The sequence below is a fragment of the Anolis sagrei genome, chromosome 1 (genome assembly GCF_037176765.1).
Source record: "Anolis sagrei isolate rAnoSag1 chromosome 1, rAnoSag1.mat, whole genome shotgun sequence".
Lineage (NCBI taxonomy): Eukaryota > Metazoa > Chordata > Lepidosauria > Squamata > Dactyloidae > Anolis > Anolis sagrei.
This window is the reverse complement of record NC_090021.1, coordinates 194,668,937-194,688,346: the sequence shown is the minus strand read 5'-3', so window position 1 is coordinate 194,688,346 and position 19,410 is coordinate 194,668,937. Positions and strand designations below refer to the sequence as shown.

Here is a 19,410-nt window from a genome sequence, read left to right as displayed (position 1 = left end):
GGGTAGGGTCTCCAGATGTTCTCCCGGGCTAGTCCCAGAAGAACGTCTGTACACCCAGGAAAATCCACGTTTTTAAGGCTCGGATTCTCCTGGCATAAAGCCCTGTCTGGATCTGCCCCCAGAAAACCCAACCATCTATATATTGTAGCCCAAAAATATTCAAAAACCCGAGTCCAAACAAAATTAATAAGTTAAGGACTTTCAGTAAAGTTTTGAGGATAAAATTTGAGGAAAAAAATATGCCACATTATGTGTCTCAAATTAGTCTGCTATAGTTCCTCCCTGTGCTTTTATTTCTCCACTAAAAATCATGTCTATGAATCTTCTCCCTGCTTCAAGAAGCTGTCCTCTCCAATAGCTGCCCAAGCATCCTAAAAGGCTATGAGCTTGTGTGTATATGTGTATGCTGAAATCTGAAATGTATGATTAAATCAATCCTTCAGAATTTAAGAATGACCAAGCCATGTCTGTGCATCTTCTTGAAATGCTATGACAGAAGTTATAGAAAGCACCCAGGATGACTTAAAGGAGTGTGCTGATTATATGTGGCCTAAAGCAAGCAAGCCCTGAAATGGCAGAGAAAGATGGAATGCTTGTGACAGCAAAGCTGTGTTTGCCTCATTTGGCGGAACAGGCAGCCCCCTTTGGACGCTGTTTGTCGTTAGTGACATCAGAATAGGCCTGCAGTAACAGTGAGTGATTCATTTCTGCCTCCCCTCGACAGGCCTTTTCTTTGACTCAGCAACTTCTACGAACCTAATTACTCATCCGCTGTAATCATGGATTGCAAGAGGCACCATTTGTGTGGTTGACCTTCTTTGTTAACAATGTTCGTATCTTCTCACAAGGCCCTCTTTGGCTGCTTCTGGAGGATGTGCCAGATAGTTATGTCGTTTTTGTTTTTGTTTTGAACTTTTTCCAAATGTAGAGGGTGGAAGAAAAGCTCATTAGACAAATAATGACGACCATTCTCTCCAAGCAGAATGCTTAGCGCTCAAGAAGGCGTTCTGCAAGGACTCCCCCAAACTCAAGCACTGGGAAACTGAGCTCTAATGGAAAGTGGGATCAAAGAGGATGGAGGTTAGGTGTCATATTCAGAAAGGGAATGACTTTCGACTTCCCCAACCCAAGAACAGTAAGCAATAGTTTAGAAAGATACTTTGAGGAATGAAAACAGAAGACCTCGACCTATTCAGTACTGTCTCCATTGGAGGTCTGTTACAATATCTAGGGAGATTTTTGATCATTAGAAGGTAATAGATCCTGATTGATAAGTATGTCTAAATTATGCTTTAGTGTAAACGTTTCAGCAGGAATAGTATAACTAAAGCAAGAATGGCGAAAAGAAAACAGATGAACAAGAAGAAAGAAGTGAGAAGCATGTTGTAACTGTGTTAGCTTCCTGTATCAGGTATCAAGTGAGTATCTGAAGTTTAATCTTTCTGGTTTTTAAAATGTCATCTTTTGTTTAATTTTGTTTAATTAAAAGAAATCATTTCCAAAATACTTTTCCTGTTTTCCAAAAGAGTTTCTCTGTCCTCATGATCCATTTACACTAGCAGAAATGGCACGGATCTCTTCAATCACATGATGGAAAGCAGTTATTGATGAACAACAACACAGGATTTTTAAAACTTTAATAATTAGGTCATTATATCAGGACTTTGAGCATCCACACTGTGCAATACTTATATAGCAACCATTGCCTAGTTACTTGTGATGAATGTCCATTGCAGTGACTAATACATGTATCTTATGTCCCACTATTAACTCAGGCTGAATCTACACTGCAATATAATGCAGTTTCAGAATGCAGATTAACTGAATTGAACTGTATTATATGGCAGTGAAGAGTCATATGCAGATAGCCTGCATTCTGAAACTGTATTATATGGCAGTGTAGATCCTGCCTCAGTGAAGAGGTAATACTATTCTTTTTAGAGTATAATAATAACTATTTGCTACTTTTATAGATACCTCACTGAACGGCGCAAGTGGAATATCACAAAGCTCAAGTGCTGGTTTGTGCTGTGTCTGATGCTGTTGTTGGGTGGGTGCTGAGATGACTAGAAGATGGATCAGTCAGGAATATATTTTATATCACAGGCCAGCAGCTTGTAGCATTTGGATCAGGAAAAGCTGGTGCTCACTAATGCTGGTGGGGCTAAAGGCGAAGTCAGCTACAGTACTTGTACAGTTGCTGTGAGTTTTCTGGGCTGTCTGGCCATGTTCCAGAAGCATTCTCTCCTGACAGTTCACCCACATCTATGACAGGCATCCTCAGAAATTGTCAAGTCTGTTGGAAACTAGGCAAGTGGGGTTGTGAATACTTGTAGTTTGCTATCCAATCTCCTCTCTTGCAAGGTCTTACCTATACCCAGCACAACTCAGCTAGGTTACTGTGGGTTAATTTGCCAGTAATCCACCTGCTTAAACAGAAAGACCATATTGGGATGATTTAAAGTAACAACAAACAACTTTCCTTGATTTAGTTGCTTTTGAGAAACAGGGGAGTCAATGCTTTTTTCTAAATTGAATATATAACAGGAATTAACTAGTTGTGGGGGGGGGGGATTAGAACTATAATGATACCTAGTTACGTTTTAAAAGCAATTCCCTATGCCGCTGTAGGTATATATAAATTAAAACTGTCCCAAGTTTCTTTCCCTTTTTGCAATGCAAGCCACTTTGTGAGTCTCCTTGTCTTTGGAGGCTATGTATTCCTGCTGCTCAGCAATCCAAATTCAGCACAATAATGCCACAGCCTGAATAAATTATGCAAAGTAAAACATCAAAAAGAATTGGCTGATGTTGCATAACTCTTCCACTATTCCTGGTCACTGGTCACCTTGGCTGGGATTCTGCAAGGTGCAGCGATAGATAATCTTTGTGACTGTGTTGCTTCAGCTAAAGAGATCTGATTGAATCATGGTCTCCTAGCCTGACTCTATCTCATGATCCAAGTGGCAGACTTGGCATTACTTCTTCCTTTGAGATTCTTTGGTGAAGGTTGTCATTTCAAACCACTGCATCCTCTCCATAAAGGTGATCATCTTCATTTTTGGTGGAACCCGTGTGACCTTTAGATTGGTTTAACTTCAGCTCCCAGAAGCCCTAATTGCCAGCATTGGCAGTTGTAAGAAAAACAGCAAATTGTAGTTTGAGGTATTTGAGGCACAGCACAATCCCCAGATTTCAGAATGTTAGTTTGTTATGACTGATTTTTATTTCTAAATTTGCATATTTATATTTATCTAAAAGGATAACAATAAAAAAATCTATACACACGTGTATATGCATGAACCAATGCAACATTTCCTCGCATTTATACAGTGATTGAACCTGACTATGCCATTCCCTACCTCCCACCAATCCCGTTATAGTAGCTTTCCCTCTTTTGGGTTGGAAACAGTCATGTGCTGAACATCTGAAACAGAGCTAATGTGCATTATCCCATGCACCTTCCATGTATTTATATATATGGTTATATGCCTTTACATATATGTCATCACTACACAGGACTATTGTGTGGTGATGACAGTCACTTACAGAATTATTAGGTAAAGCTTGATTATTATTTTGCAAGGAAGGCGGTGGTCCTCAAAATCTGGTTTATTCAAAAACCAAAAGTGAATATATACTCCCTCCCAGAGAAGTCCCCTAACCTTTCCTGATGCCCACCTTCCCCAATTAAAAAAATGTACAAAATGACCATCTTCTCACCCCAAAACTCATATAAGGCAATGGAAAATTGCCATTTAAAAACTATTTTACATATGCATACAAACTCTGGTCCCTGCAGAATTGCCCACCTTTTTCCTAAGCTGTGTATGTTCATAAATATATATAAACTTACTATATTGTTTGCTATTATCATTTCAAAAACACCTACAATTTCTAAGCATTCACAGTTCCTTGTAATGACCAGGCCAAATAGAAGTACATCACATGGCAGCTGGTCCTTCAGCAGACTATCTGGAAATTTAGCCAGTCCTTTCCTCTGAAATATATAGCCCACAGTATCTGGTATTCATTAGTGGCCTCTCATCCAAGCGCTAATCTGGGCTGACCCTGCTTAGCTTCCAGGATCAGATGGGGATCTGGTGTCTTCCATTCTTTGAGGACCCTGGTCCTATAACTGCAACAACCACAGCAAATTTGAAATCATTTCCCAAGTATCACATTTTATGCAGAAAACCACTTAGCTGCTTCCATCTTCTATTCCCTTTGCCTTTTTCTAATTTGAAAACTCTTGAGTAGATAAAAATTAGCACTTCACAGGGCAATTAAACTTGCAGTTTTCTATCACGTTCTTATAAATGTGAGATCTAAATATAGCTGATGAAGAAATTGGTTGTTTGATACTAGCAGTGCTCACACAAGCACCTCCCATGTGAAATCATTTATATGAGCAGTACAGTATAATAGTTGTCACCGGGTGTATTTACACTGTAGAATTAATGCAGTTTAATAATAATAATAATAATAATAATAATAATAATAATTGCACGCATTATTCGCTGATACATCACACAGTCCTAGATACTTGAGAAGTGTCCGGCATGTGATTCAATACAACAACCAGCAGAGTGTCTGCTGTGGACTCATCTTGTTGTGTTTCTAATAATAATAATAATAATAATAATAATAATAATAATTTATATTCTGCCCTATTTCTCTGTGATGACTCAGGGTGGTTTCCAACAAACAAAGGCAAACATTCAATGCCAGCATCAAAAGACAGTAACTGTATAAATGTAAACAAAAAATTTAATTGCAACACAAACATTACACAACATGAAGTTAAAATCAAACAAGCCAAGACAAAAGATTATAACAATTTAAAAGCCAGCCTAGCTAGAGTTTCATACTGTAGAGATGTGTTTATTATAAAGTGTTATTTATAATGTGTTTAAACTGTATTTATAATGTTTATTATAAAGTGTTATCTATAATGTGTTTGAATCTGTATTTATATATTACATTTGTTGCCAGGGCCTAGCTGAGAGAGATAGGTTGCCATAGTAACAAAGCCTCAGTGGAGGTGGGCGGAGTTTAAGGAATAAAAGGTTTGAAAGCGTCAGTTAATATTCAGTCAGGAGGAAGAGACCCTGAGGGGAAGAGCAGAGCCAGTTAAGGGCTCTGGGAAATAGCAGAGTCAAGAAAGGACTCTGGGGAAAGTAGTTTAGTCCGGTGGATGAGACCCGGGGAAGAGGATCGGAGTCAGTTAGGGCTCTGGGTTGTGAAGCTGTGGAGAATTCAGTTAGTTCTTAGGATTTGTGAATATTTCTTCAGCAAGAGAGCTGAAGGTGTTACCTTGTTAGATTGCTTAGGTTAAAAGAATCTAACAGAAGGGGTTTTAAGGATCGCCAGTAAGGAAAGACTGGTGATCAGTGGTTTGTTCCGAGTATAGGGCAAACAGTGTGGACATTCACAATAGGGAACTCTGAAGTAGTATAAGCACTTCACCAAAGAAGGAGTTTGTAGAATTGTAACATTCAGGAGCCTGCATGTATCTCAAACCAGCCATTTTGTAACATCAAGCCTTGTGCCAAGTTCAAAGTCTCAAAACTGCAACAATTACGTTCTGTTAACAATAAAACTTGTTCTCTTTGTATTTCAAACCTGCCTCCTCCATTTCTTTTATGCTTGGTGCATTCCACACTACCAAAGTCACCTCACAACACAACTAAAGATAAACAGAGATATAAACCAGCGTCTCTAAACATATTGGTGGCAGCTTAATTGATATTTAAAAGAAGGTTCCTCACAGAATATTGGTGGCATTAAAGAAGATAAATACTTCCTCACATAATTTTGGTGGCATCTAGTGGGATTAGCGCTTCTTTACATAATTTTTGGTGGCAGACGACAGGATTCGTGTAACAACTAATCGAGTGCCTTAAGTTTAATTTTAAAATAAGTTGTGAGGTAAAAGTTGTTGATAACATGGCTACCAGGCGGCAGAGAAAGCTGGCTGAGGAAAGAGAGGGAGACCAAGAGGAAAGCTCGAGCTCTGAGTCAGAGACAGAGGCAGTGCCTATGTCAGAAATGGCTTTTAAGTACAAGTTAGAGATGAAACGATTGGAGATGGAGAGAGAGGCTAAACAAAGAGAGTTTGAAGAAAGACAAAGAGTGAGAGAATTAGAACAGGAGAAGGAGTTAGAATTGAAGAGAATGGAGTTTGAGCTAGAGAAACAAAGATTGGCTTTGTCTCAAACATCCAGGGATGTTCAGGAAGGGAGATCTGGAGGGGATACCCCAGACTTGATGAAGAAATTCCCAAAATATACCAAGGACGATTGTCCAGAGAAATTCCTAATATCTTTTGAGAGATGTTGTCGAGATTTTGGAGTGGCTAAGGAAAAATGGATGACATACCTTAGACCACAGATAAGTGGGAAACTTTTGCAGATTTATGGACAGTTACCTGAAGAATCTTATAGAGACTATGATCTGTTTAAGAAACAGATTCAACAAGAGTTTAGATTGACTCCGGAATATTATAGATTTAAGTTCAGATCCTTAAAGAAAGATAAAACTCAAAGTTTTGCTCAGGTGGCCTCAAGATTATCTCAACTGTTCGATAGTTGGATAAAGACGTCTGAGGTGGAAGATTATCAACAGCTGAGGGAACTTTTAAAGCTGGAACAGTTTTTTCAGTTAGTGCCTTATGATATTCGTTGGGTGATTCAAGATCGCAAGCCATCCACGATTGTAGAGGCAGCGGGTATGGCAGATCAAATAACAACCTTGAAAGAAGGATTTAAAAGGGAAGATCTGCCAGGGGACAAAAGAACAAACAGGCAGCCATTTTATTCACAACAAAAGCGCCCACAGCAAGAAAAGGGTGCTGACTTAGAAGACACCATCTGTAGGAGGCCGAGTGTAATAAGACCAACTGCTCCTGAGGTAAAACGACGGTGCTTTCAATGTGGAGCATTGGATCATATAAAATATCAATGTCCCCTGTTAAAGAAGGAGAAAACAACCCTCTTTGTGAATAAAATGAAAGAAACACCAAGGGCAGAAGCAGATACTGTTTCAAAAGAGAGTTCAAGCTCAGAGCCTCAAGAGAAACAATGTTTGTTCATCTTGCCAAACAACCTATCTAAGGACTACTTAGAAACCATTTCTATTGATAACAAAGACAGGAAAGGACTCCGAGATACAGGTTCCGAAGTATGCATAGTGCATCCCGAAATAATACCTCAGAAGTTTCAGCAGCCAACCTCTGAAATAAAACTAAAAGGTTTAGGACCGGCGATTCCATCAGCCGTGGTAACTTTGCCAATAGAATATAAAGGATGGAAGGGTATGTGGGATTTTGCAGTCAGTCCTGACATACCATACCAATGTTTAATTGGAAATGATTTGGCTGAGGAGATTAAATACTGTAAGATGGCGTGTGGGGAGAAAGAATGTAACAATGAAAGCCCTGAACAGAAAGCCCTGTGTTTTGCCATACAACAAGATGGGGATGAGAGCCCAGAAGCCAGTGCTACAGTGGCTGAGCTTGTTAAGAAGACGGGAGGAGTTGAGGAGATTCGGCAGGAACAGAGAGCCGATGAATCTCTGAAACCTCTATTTGCTTTATTTATTTATTATTTATTATTTATTTTATTTCTTGCATTTATTAACCGCCGCTCTCAGCCCTAGGGCGACTCGTGGCGGTGTACAATACAAAAAAGACACTTTACAAAGCAATCAGGACAACAAACTAACATCACTAATACACAACATTTAAATTACACTAAAAATCCGCTGCGTCATATTATGGAATCATAATCAATCTCGTAGTCGTAAATTCATTCCGGTTGTCATTTCCAGTAACATAGCACTCAGTTGAAAGCCTGCTCGAAGAGCCACGTCTTCAGGCCCTTACGAAAGGCCATGAGGGAGGGCGCCTGTCTGATGTCAGCAGGGAGGGAGTTCCACAGCCGGGGGGCCACCACTGAGAAGGCCCTCTCTCTCGTCCCCGCCAGATGTGCCTGTGAGGCAGGCGGGATCGAGAGAAGGGCCTCCCCAGATGATCTCAAGGTCCTCGTGGGCTCGTAGGCCGAGATGCGGTCCGTAAGGTATTTTGGGCCGGAACCGTTTAGGGCTTTGTAGGATAACACCAGCACCTTAAATTGGGCCCGGTAGCAAATCGGCAGCCAGTGGAGCTGGAACAACAAGGGCGTTGTGTGCTCCCTGCGTCCTGCTCCTGTTAACAACATGGCTGCCGCGCGCTGGACGAGCTGAAGCTTCCGGGCCGTCTTCAAGGGCAGCCCCACGTAGAGAGCGTTGCAGTAGTCAAGACGGGATGTGACCAGAGCGTGTACCACCGTGGCCAAGTCAGACTTCCCAAGGTACGGGCGCAGCTGGCGCACAAGCCGAAGCTGTGCAAATGCTCCCCTGGTCACCGCTGAAACCTGGGGATCCAGGCTCAACGATGAATCCAGGATCACACCCAAGCTGCGAACCTGCGCCTTCAAGGGGAGTGCGACCCCATCCAGCACAGGCTGTAACCCTATACCCTGCTCGGCCTTGCGACTGACCAGGAGTACCTCTGTCTTGTCTGGATTTAATTTCAGTTTGTTCGCCCTCATCCAGACCATTACAGCGGCCAGGCACCGGTTCAGGACTTCGACAGCCTCCTTAGTAGCAGGTGGAAAGGAGTGACAGAGCTGGACATCATCTGCGTACAGATGACACCGCACCCCGAAACTCCGGATGATCTCACCCAGCGGCTTCATGTAGATATTAAACAGCATGGGGGACAATATAGAGCCCTGTGGAACCCCACAGGTCAAAGGCTGTGGGGTTGAACAGGAGTCCCCCAATAACACCTTCTGGGTACGACCCTCCAGAAATGACTGGAGCCACCGCAAAGCAGTGCCCCCAAGACCCATTTCCGCAAGGCGCCCCAGAAGGATACCGTGGTCGACGGTATCGAAGGCCGCTGAGAGGTCCAGGAGCACCAACAGGGACACACTCCCCCTGTCTAGCTCCCGGCGCAGATCATCCACTAAGGCGACCAAGACCGTCTCGGTACCATGTCCCGGTCTGAAACCAGACTGTGCCGGATCCAGATAATCCGTGTCTCTCAAGAATACCTGGAGTTGTGAGGCCACCACGCTTTCCATGACTTTGCCCAAGAAGGGAAGGTTGGAAACAGGCCGAAAGTTGTCAAATTTAGTGGGGTCCAGTGATGGTTTTTTCAACAGCGGCTTTATAATAGCCTGTTTTAGGCTCGCTGGAATCTTGCCTTCCCGAAGGGAGGCATTAACCACCACCGTTACCCACTCAGCCAATCCCCCTCTGGCCTCCTTCAGAAGCCAGGATGGGCAGGGGTCTAGGATGGACGTGGTGGGCCTCATTCCTCCAAGTATCTTGTCCACATCCTCGGGCTTCACAAGCTGAAAAGAATCCATCAAAACAGGACAAGCAGGTGCTCGTGTCACATCCACAGAGACTGCATTTAATATGGTGCCCAGCCCAGAACGGATCAAAGCGACTTTGTCTGCAAAGAACCGAGCAAATGCTTCACAGCGCGTGGCCGAATTGTCAGGGCTCCCGCCTGAGGTGGCGGGAGTCAAAAGACCTCTGACAATCCGAAACAACTCCGCCGGACGGTTTTTTGCAGACGCAATAGTGGCCGCAAAGAAAGTTTTCTTTGCGGCTTTTATTGCCGCGGCATATGCCCTTAGAAAGGACACAAACCGTGCTCGGTTTGGCTCGCTTGGGTCCGAGCGCCACACGCTCTCTAGTTCCCTCTTTAGCTCAAAACCCCACAGTGTTGACAGAAGAACAGCCCTCTGAGTTTATACTGAAGAATGGTGTCTTATACAGAGAATCCAAAAGTGTAAACTCGACAGAAAGACCAGTGACATGTAGTCAAATTGTAGTGCCTCAAGGTTTTAGAGAACAGCTGATGAGGGTGGCACACGAAAACCCTCAAGGTGGACATTTGGGCATAAGAAAAACCACGAAGAGGATCACTAAAAACTTTTATTGGCCTGGCATGTTCCAGAGGATCAAAGAGTTTTGCCAGTCTTGTGACATATGCCAGAGATTGAGCACTGGAAGGGATAAAGTTAAAGCTCCATTGATCCCTATGCCAATAATTGGAGAACCATTTTACAGAGTAGGCATTGACATTGTAGGTCCTCTCTGTAAACCAAGCAGACGTGGTTACCATTACATTTTAACCATGATTGACTACGCCACAAGATATCCAGAGGCTGTAGCTCTGACTAACATCGAAACAACTACAATTGCAAATGCCCTGCTGTCCATTTGGGGAAGAACTGGATATCCCAGAGAACTGGTCTCGGATTTGGGAACACAGTTTACTTCCAAGCTTATGTCGAAGTTGCTGGAGTTATGTGGAATTAGACACCTGACTTCCACAGCATATCATCCGCAAACAAATGGACTGGTTGAGAATATGAACAAGACTTTAGTCAAAATGATAAAGTCTTACAGTCAGGAAAGGCCTTATGACTGGGACGTCAAGTTACAACAACTGCTGTTCGCCTACAGGACCGTCCCTCATGACAGCACCGGCTACAGTCCATTTGAGTTGCTGTATGGAAGGAAAGCTCGTGGTCCGTTAGATCTGTTAAGAGAATATTGGGAAGAAAGTCCGGCGAAGGATCCTGTTCCAGTGACGGAGTATTTAAGAGATCTTCAAGCGACAATGCAGCTGGCTAGAGACATTGCTCAAGAACATTTGCTTGCGGCTCAGCAGAAACAGAAAGACTATTATGACTCTACTGCTAAGCCAAAGGTCTTCGACATCGGAGATAAAGTTTTATTTTTATCTCCCAACAAGGCCAACAAGCTTCAATTGGATTGGTCTGGACCATGGAAGGTCATCAGAAGACACAACCACATAAACTATGATATTTTTGATGAACAATCCAATGTAGAAAGAAGAGTCCATGTAAATATGTTGAAGCCTTATGTTGTAAGATCTGCAAATGTATGTTTTGTTGTTTCAGCAGAGGAATCCGGTCCCTTTTCTTTTTGGGAGGGTGATCGTGAACAGAACAAAAATTTAGATCGGGTAGATATAAATGTAGAATTGTCCCAACCACAGAGAAGAGAGGTTGTGGAAGTTTTAAGTAAAAATTGGCATTCTGATAAATGTAATATGTCAACAAATGAAAATGGTTAGAAAATCTATAGGATACGAATAACAAATTGTTAAGATGGAGTTTGGGTTTACAAGATTTCATATTTGACATAAAAAATGTTTCAGGTAAACGAAATGTAGTTGCGGACGCCTTATCTAGGATTCCATAGGTTAAAGGTTTGTATATATGTGTAATTGAAATGTATTTAACCCTAATATGTTTCCCTTTCAGAATTGCTGTATATGTATATATTGTGGAATAATATGTGGAATTATTTTTGCCATTCTGGGATCGAGAATGGTACAAAAATAATATTTCTGGGGGGGAAGGTGTAGAGATGTGTTTATTATAAAGTGTTATTTATAATGTGTTTAAACTGTATTTATAATGTTTATTATAAAGTGTTATCTATAATGTGTTTGAATCTGTATTTATGTATTACATTTGTTGCCAGGGCCTAGCTGAGAGAGGTAGGTTGCCATGGTAACAAAGCCTCAGTGGAGGTGGGCGGAGTTTAAGGAATAAAAGGTTTGAAAGCGTCAGTTAATATTCAGTCAGGAGGAAGAGACCCTGAGGGGAAGAGCAGAGCCAGTTAAGGGCTCTGGGAAATAGCAGAGTCAAGAAAGGACTCTGGGGAAAGTAGTTTAGTCCGGTGGATGAGACCCGGGGAAGAGGATCGGAGTCAGTTAGGGCTCTGGGTTGTGAAGCTGTGGAGAATTCAGTTAGTTCTTAGGATTTGTGAATATTTCTTCAGCAAGAGAGCTGAAGGTGTTACCTTATTAGATTGCTTAGGTTAAAAGAATCTAACAGAAGGGGTTTTAAGGATCGCCAGTAAGGAAAGACTGGTGATCAGTGGTTTGTTCCGAGTATAGGGCAAACAGTGTGGACATTCACAATAGGGAACTCTGAAGTAGTATAAGCACTTCACCAAAGAAGGAGTTTGTAGAATTGTAACATTCAGGAGCCTGCATGTATCTCAAACCAGCCATTTTGTAACATCAAGCCTTGTGCCAAGTTCAAAGTCTCAAAACTGCAACAATTACGTTCTGTTAACAATAAAACTTGTTCTCTTTGTATTTCAAACCTGCCTCCTCCATTTCTTTTATGCTTGGTGCATTCCACACTACCAAAGTCACCTCACAACACAACTAAAGATAAACAGAGATATAAACCAGCGTCTCTAAACATATTGGTGGCAGCTTAATTGATATTTAAAAGAAGGTTCCTCACAGAATATTGGTGGCATTAAAGAAGATAAATACTTCCTCACATAATTTTGGTGGCATCTAGTGGGATTAGCGCTTCTTTACAATACCAATTCCATTCCACTTGTCCATACTACAAATTCTATACCTCCTCCTCACTATATGCTAGAGAGCATAGAAAAGTTTTAAGCTGTTTAAAAGAGAGTAAAGAGGCAGCCATTTTGATCTCCTTGGAGAAGGAGTTCCAAAAGCAGGGATGACCACTGAGAAGCCCCCCTCTCTTGTTCCCACCAGCCATGCTTGAGAAGGGAGTGGGACCGAGAGCAGGACCTCATCCGCCAATCAAAGAGCTAGATAGTCTGCACTCAAACTGTTTAGGGCTTTAAAGATCATAAATGACATTTTCCAATGTGTTGTATATGTGTGCACACACACATTCTCTAGTGCTTGGGGTGAGATTAGTAAGGTTCCCAAGGGCTTTTTGTGGCTTATGGGCTAGAAAATCCCCATCCCTGATATACTTGCACTAAATGATATTTTAATTGCTACAGATCAGTGATTCTAAAACATCGTTATACAACCGAGGAGTAGTGCCGTGCACAGACCTACTTGAAGCCAATCAACTATTAATATTTTATGGGTGAAAAACACTGAGCCTCAGATATGAGCAATTACCTCAAGGCTCGCAATTGCAGGTTTTTAAAAGGTTGCAGTGCTAACTACATGCATATATTAGGTATTTATAAATGATCTTTTAATTTACTTTCTGAGGGCAGCTAGTCTTTGCTTTTTAATGTTAAAGCATTGGAAGCCAGAAGCTCTTTAAGATCCTTTGCAAACACCCAGAGATTTGCCAGTAAATCTTATAACTGGACACTGGTTGGGGTTTTCCTGAACTAAATTATATTTAAATATTTAGCTTTCTGTTTGGAACACACAATCATTCTTAATGTGGAAAAGAAAGTGGAAGATAATAATTTGAAATACAGTACTAAGGAGCATTCTGGACAGCATAGACAATATACTTAGACTGAAAAGGATTGCAAGAAGAACGGTTTAGAAAAAGAGTTTGTATGAAAATAGCTTGTGTGAAAATGCCAAATGATATAGCTGAGGCAGCTGAGGGTTGGGCTGAAGTTTCCATAGGGTTCACCACTGGCAATATGGAGCTCCTGGTGGCCCAAAGGGTTAATCCCTTGTGCTGGAAGGACTGAAGACCGGGGCAAATGTGAATGAGCTCCCTCTGTCAGCTCTAGCTCCCCAAGCGAGGACATGAGAGAAGCCTTCCACAAGGATGGTAAAACATCAAAACATCTGGATGTCCCCTAGGCAATGTCCTTGAAGACGGCCAATTCTCTCACACCAGAAGTGACTTGCAGTTTCTCAAGTCGATCCTGACACGAAATAAAACAACAACAAAAACCATTGGCAATGCTAATTAGTGCAGTGGCAGTTCAACAATCTATGTAGCACTGCCCATTTTGCTACATCTGGGCTAGATCAGCATTGCAAAAGTGCCAACTGAAGAAGGCTCCTGCACAGAGGAGGCCCTAGGTAATTTTTGACGGTAAGCAAACAGTATTTTGGCGCCTCCCCCCAACCAATCACTGATATATATTTTCTGTTCGTTGTGGGAGTTCTGTGTGCCATATTTGGTTCAATTCCATCATTGGTGGAGTTCAGAATGCTCTTTGATAGTAGGTGAACTATACATCCCAGTAACTGCAACTCATATATGTCAAGGTCTATTTTCCCCGAAGAGCGCCTCAAGAGTGCCCCTGGGCAAAATCAACTATACTCCAAATGCTTACTTTGCGTAATGGGTTGAGCCGCCCCTGCTCCTGCACCTTATATGGTTGTGTAGAAGAGAGCATTCCCGAAGGTGTTGCTTTTCTCCACAACCATTCAAGGTACAGGAGCCTTCTCTGGAAACTCAAGATAGACTATGGAGTGTGTATCCTGATCAGATAGCTAGAGAGGGCTACACAGAGGCATTTATTTTTGTGGAAGATACTGAACAGCATTTCATGAGGCCAAAACAACTGAGATAAATATGGTTGGGTGTCAGTGGGAACAATAAACCATCTAACCCACCTGGGTCTTGCCTTTGTATATTAGTGAGGATTGTTGTTGCTTTTTCCTCTGACATAAGAACTATGAACGATCTCTGAGGGCCAATGCAAACGTAACTTTAAAAGACACCACTAAATCTCCTCTCTGTTTTATTCTGGAGTTATTATATGAGTTTTGATATGGACTGTGACCCCAGCATGGAGGACAGGAGGCTTTAGGTCTTAGCATCTACTGAAATTATAACCCAAGTGCTCTGGATTGGAGTGTATTTTTGTCTTTTCAAGGGTACGCTGCCAATGTGGGTTGCTCTTTAAAAAGTATTTTAAAAATACCTAGAGGATTTGGAATACAATCACAACTGAAAATATTAAACAAAAACAGATTCAGACAAACTAATCAAGCTATCCTTTTTCCCCCCCAGCTGTCAATGCATCTGGATTTTGCATTCTTTTTTTCCATGTCCCAGTTCCAGGTGTGATTTTTCTTATTTTTCTACTTAGCATAATTTATAAATTTCTCTGGAACAGTGCTCTTTATTTTGGTTCTATGTGCACATCGGAAATCACTTCAAATGTGACATGACTGATCATATTACAAGCCAATAGTGTTCAGCCAATAGTGTTAAAAATAACGTGGGAAAATCATGCTGATCAATGGGAGGAAAAAAAGGGGGGTTATGTTTACATAATAAAGGCAGCACTGAAATGCCACAAGCATGTTTTCATCTTGCATCATTTAGGTAACAGTGGCAATGAAGGTGAAATATAAGCACTTTCAAATAGTAGGCGAGGGCAAGCACGATTTGATAGGATGGCAGTTTCACAACCCCATATCAATAAATCAGGAAGCAAAATGGTTTGGCTTCCGTAACACAAGCTGTAATTCTGGAAGCACATTAGCTGCGAATCGACATAAAGAGGAGAGAGGAGTGAAATAGAATCTTGTTCTTTAAAAAGACAGAAAGAATGTGTATAAAAGTTGAAACTGTGAGAAACAAGTAAGTTGTGAAAAGTAATCAGTTGCTTTATTGACAAACATGTAAAATCATTGTGTGTGTGAGAGAGAGAGGATTAAAGATTCAGAGTACTCTTGCTTACTCTGAAATTTTGTATCTGAGGGCCCTTCCACACAGCCCTATATCTCAGAATATCAAGGCAGAAAATCCCACATTATCTGAGTGTGGAGTCAGATAACCCAGTTCAAAGCAGATATTGTGGGATTTTCTGCCTTGATATTCTGAGATATAGGGCTGTGTGGAAGGGCCCATAGTCTTATGATTTGCAAGGGAACTGGAACTCTCTGCCCCGGAGTGTGGTGGAGACTCCTTCTTTGGAGGCTTTTAAACAGAGACTGGATGGCCATCTGTCAGGGTGCTTGGAATGTGATTTTCCTGTTTCTTGGCAGGGGATTGGACTGGATGACCCATGAATTCTCTCCCAACTCTATGATTCTATGATACTAGGGTCTTTCTTTTCATCCCAGCACTTCCCCAGGTTCATCTAGTGAACCTGGGAAAGTGAATTCTACTTATCCAGAATTCTACTTATTCTACTTATCCAGAATTCATTAGGCGTTTCTAAAGTTTTTAATGGATTTTAAGTTCATGTCTTTAAAGTATAGAGGGCCCTTCTGTGGTTTGATTCCATAACCTCTCATGGATAACAAAAGATATGGATGCTCAAGTCCCACTTCATACGACCGCTTAGTAAAATGGTGTCCTTTATATAAAATCAAGATTTGGTTTTTAGCATTTTTTAAAAAGGATATCTTTCAAGCCATGGATGTTTGAATCTGTTTACATAGAATCATAGAGTTGGAAGAGATCTCATGGGCCATCCAGTCCAACCCTCTGCCAAGAAGCAGGAAAATCACATTCAAAATGAAGTCAAGCATGAATTTGGAGAGCCTTGCCTTGAAGACAGAGGCCAGCTAGACCCACCAAAGAGGATCTGTTAACCCTGGCAAGAAGGAAGCACCTAAAGAAATGTCCCTAATTTTGCCCAAATAAATCTCACCAAAGTTGAAGAAAATGCCACCAAGTTGCGTCTTGTCCAATCAGAGAGCCTCTTGGCCAATGGGGAGAGTGGAGGCTGGCCAGGCAGGAAACAATGATAAGATTAAATGGCTAAATGGTTATCCAATGACCAACAATAGCTTTTTTAGACCTCAAACCAGTTGGGCTATTGTTTGAATTCTTTGAACACACATCTTCATCTGGCATGAAACTCAGACACTTTGTTGTCCTTCCATCCTGAGTATGATATTTATTGATGCAATCTGTAATTAATTTTGACCAGAGAGATTGAAATAAAGGAAAAGAAGCTGCGGTGATCCTAGTTCCTTGTAGACAGGAACACACCTTTGTGTGAGGTGATTAAATTGTCCATAGGTTTTTTATTTCTCAGATGGGCCAGCCTTTGGCTCTCTGAGGTCTCACAGTTAGGAAGTTCTTCCTCATGTTCACGTGGAATCTCCTTTCCTGTAGTTTGAAGCCATTGTTCCATAGTCTCCAGGGCAGCAGAAAACAAGCTTGCTCCCTCCTCCCTATGACTTCCCCTCACATTTTTGATACATGGCCCTCATCATGTCTCCTCTCAGCTTTCTGTTCTGCAGGCTAAACATGCCCAGCTCTTTAAGCCGCTCATCATAGGGCTAATTCTCCAGACCCTTGATCATTTTAGTCACCCTACTCTGGACACATAGCAACTATGGATATGGAAGACTGGCTGCAGTGTGTTTAATGCACTCCATATTGTTTTAGCTAGTCTATTTTAATTAGCTTTGTAAGCCATTATGAGTCCCATTTGGGAGAGAAGCAAGAAATAAATCAAATAAACACACATGTACGATAAGATTCGGTCCCTATGTCTACTTTCTCTCACCCCCCGCCCCCCAATATTACTTATTTGCAAAATGGCCCTTTCACTCTCCACAGTTCCTTAGGATAATGTGACCTTTGTAATCATGATCACAGGAGGTCTTTCTGAAGCTCCTGAACAATAGCAGTGGACTTCCTTTTTCTTTACAGTTTTATGTTTCTCCCATTCTTAACTGCATCACACACTCAGGTTCCTCCTCAAGTTCTTGTTAATTATTTAATCTTTATCTGTTCTAGGTTTTTGGCTTGGATGAGACAATACAACTTCTTCACTTAGTGCAGCATATGGGCCAACATCAACTATGGCAGGTAGGAAGCCGGAGCGAGGACATCTTTGCCCCATATTATGCATGTATTTCTCCCTGCTAGGCTCTGCCTTAGATATGTCTGGAAATGTAATGGATCTGGGGTGGGGTGGGGTGGACGGCATCCCTCAACAGCTGTTGGGCAGGGAGAGAGACGGCTGGAGTAATGCCAGAGGTCTCAGATGTCTTGAAGGCGGTCATGTTCTTGGTTCCTTCATACTTTCTCTTTCTCTCTGTGTTTCCTTTCCTTCTTTTCTTGATTCATTGCAGCCCCGTTGAAGAACACTGCAAGCCCTGAAGCAAATCAAGCCAGGTAAGATGGAATTATTTTTTTCAACTGTCTGACATTTTGAAGGGATGGAAGTTACAAGAGTGTCTGACCTTTACAAAAAGTGTTATTCCATTCTGCCTTCTTGGTTTAAGAACAAAGGGTGACGGACGTAGGGAGGTCCTTGATGGATTCAGCTGGAAAATCATAATGACAATCCAAATGAATGCATAGGAGTTAGTGCAATCTGCAAGATAAAACCTGCCAAGAGATGACTGCATTGCTATCCCCCGCACGCGTAGTTGCTAATACATCCCACTGATAACCAAAATTAAAAACTAACAATGCTTAGTAAAGCAGAAGACAATTGGAAACAAGGAAGAATATATTTCAGTTGGATATACTCAATTCATAGTTCTGGGTTTGCGGGACTCAAGAAGAACTATTGATGGCAGAAGTGTCTATCGAATTGCTATAAGTCAAAGTTAATATTATGTCACTTAGCAACAATATACCACTGAAGTAAGCTTAAATATAGGTTATGTTGGGTTGAAAGAATGTAGGCAATGCTGTTTTGAGTGGGGAATACAATCAGGTGATACTATTTACATCCTACATAAATAATGAAGCTTAACATCGTTTAGAATCTAATTGATTGGTTTCTCTGGCTTGTCTGATTATTTAAGATAGTGATGTGGCAGCACTCCTTAGCATCAATTATTATATATCTGAATTGTTGGACAGAATTTGAGATGGAATCACCATTTATTTTGTGAATATTCCTTAGAGGTAGATCCTAGAATGACGTGTCTCCTTTTCGTGCTTAGAAGTCCTTGTAAAGTAATGGCAAATTGATGATAAAGCTGAGTTAAATGACCTTAATTACAGTTTATTTTGAATCATTATACTTTAGTTAATTTCTAGGTAAATAATGCTTAAACTCTTCCAATATATTCACGAAATATGTGACAAATTGATTTCTTTGGTTAGGATCTCTTGGGAAACATTCAGGTGGAATACACACACACACACACACACACATATCTAGCTGTCCCCTGCCACGCATTGCTGTGGCCCAGTCTATGTATATGTGTATTCTGTGTGTATATATTTGTGTATATATGTATATATGTGTGGCGTATATATATCTAGTTTTGCGCATGCGTTGTAATTTTTTTGTTTTTTGGCTTTTTAAGTCTCTTCTGCTGTGTTTTTCAGTTTTTATGAGTGATGGTCACTTGTTGACCTGTGAGGTGTATTGTGTCCAAATTTGGTGTCAACTTGTCCATTGGGTTTTGAGTTATGTTAATCCCACAAATGAACATTACGTTTTTATATATATAGATATTAGCCGTCCCCTGCCATGCATTGCTGTGGCCCAGTCCGGTGATCTCAAAAATAAAGTAATGAGAAAGTGTTGGTTTCTAATATATGGAATGTCTTGATGCTTGTGGATAAACAGTACTTCTTGTTGTTTCTTTGTCAGTATTGATGTAGAGATTGTCTGGTTTGCCTACTCTGGAACATGCCACATATGATTGTCCTTCTTTAAGGGTCC

The 19,410-nt window shown here is 41.3% G+C and overlaps 1 protein-coding gene across 5 annotated transcripts in view; it reads left to right on the top strand.

The window, feature by feature from the left end:
• Positions 1–950: 950 nt before the first annotated feature.
• Positions 951–19,410, top strand: part of MYO3B (myosin IIIB) — a 310,362-nt gene continuing 291,902 nt past the window's right edge. For 2 of the 5 annotated variants that reach the window (XM_067471635.1, XM_060778850.2), the window contains exons 1-3: positions 953–1,418; positions 17,517–17,588; positions 17,855–17,897. In XM_067471635.1, the coding sequence (XP_067327736.1) occupies positions 17,582–17,588; positions 17,855–17,897 (50 nt within the window). In that variant the 5' untranslated portion in view covers positions 953–1,418; positions 17,517–17,581. Of the gene's footprint in view, positions 1,419–17,516; positions 17,589–17,854; positions 17,898–19,410 lie in introns of all 5 variants that reach the window. The other 3 variants (XM_067471640.1, XM_067471636.1, XM_067471630.1) reach the window with 3 other exon arrangements.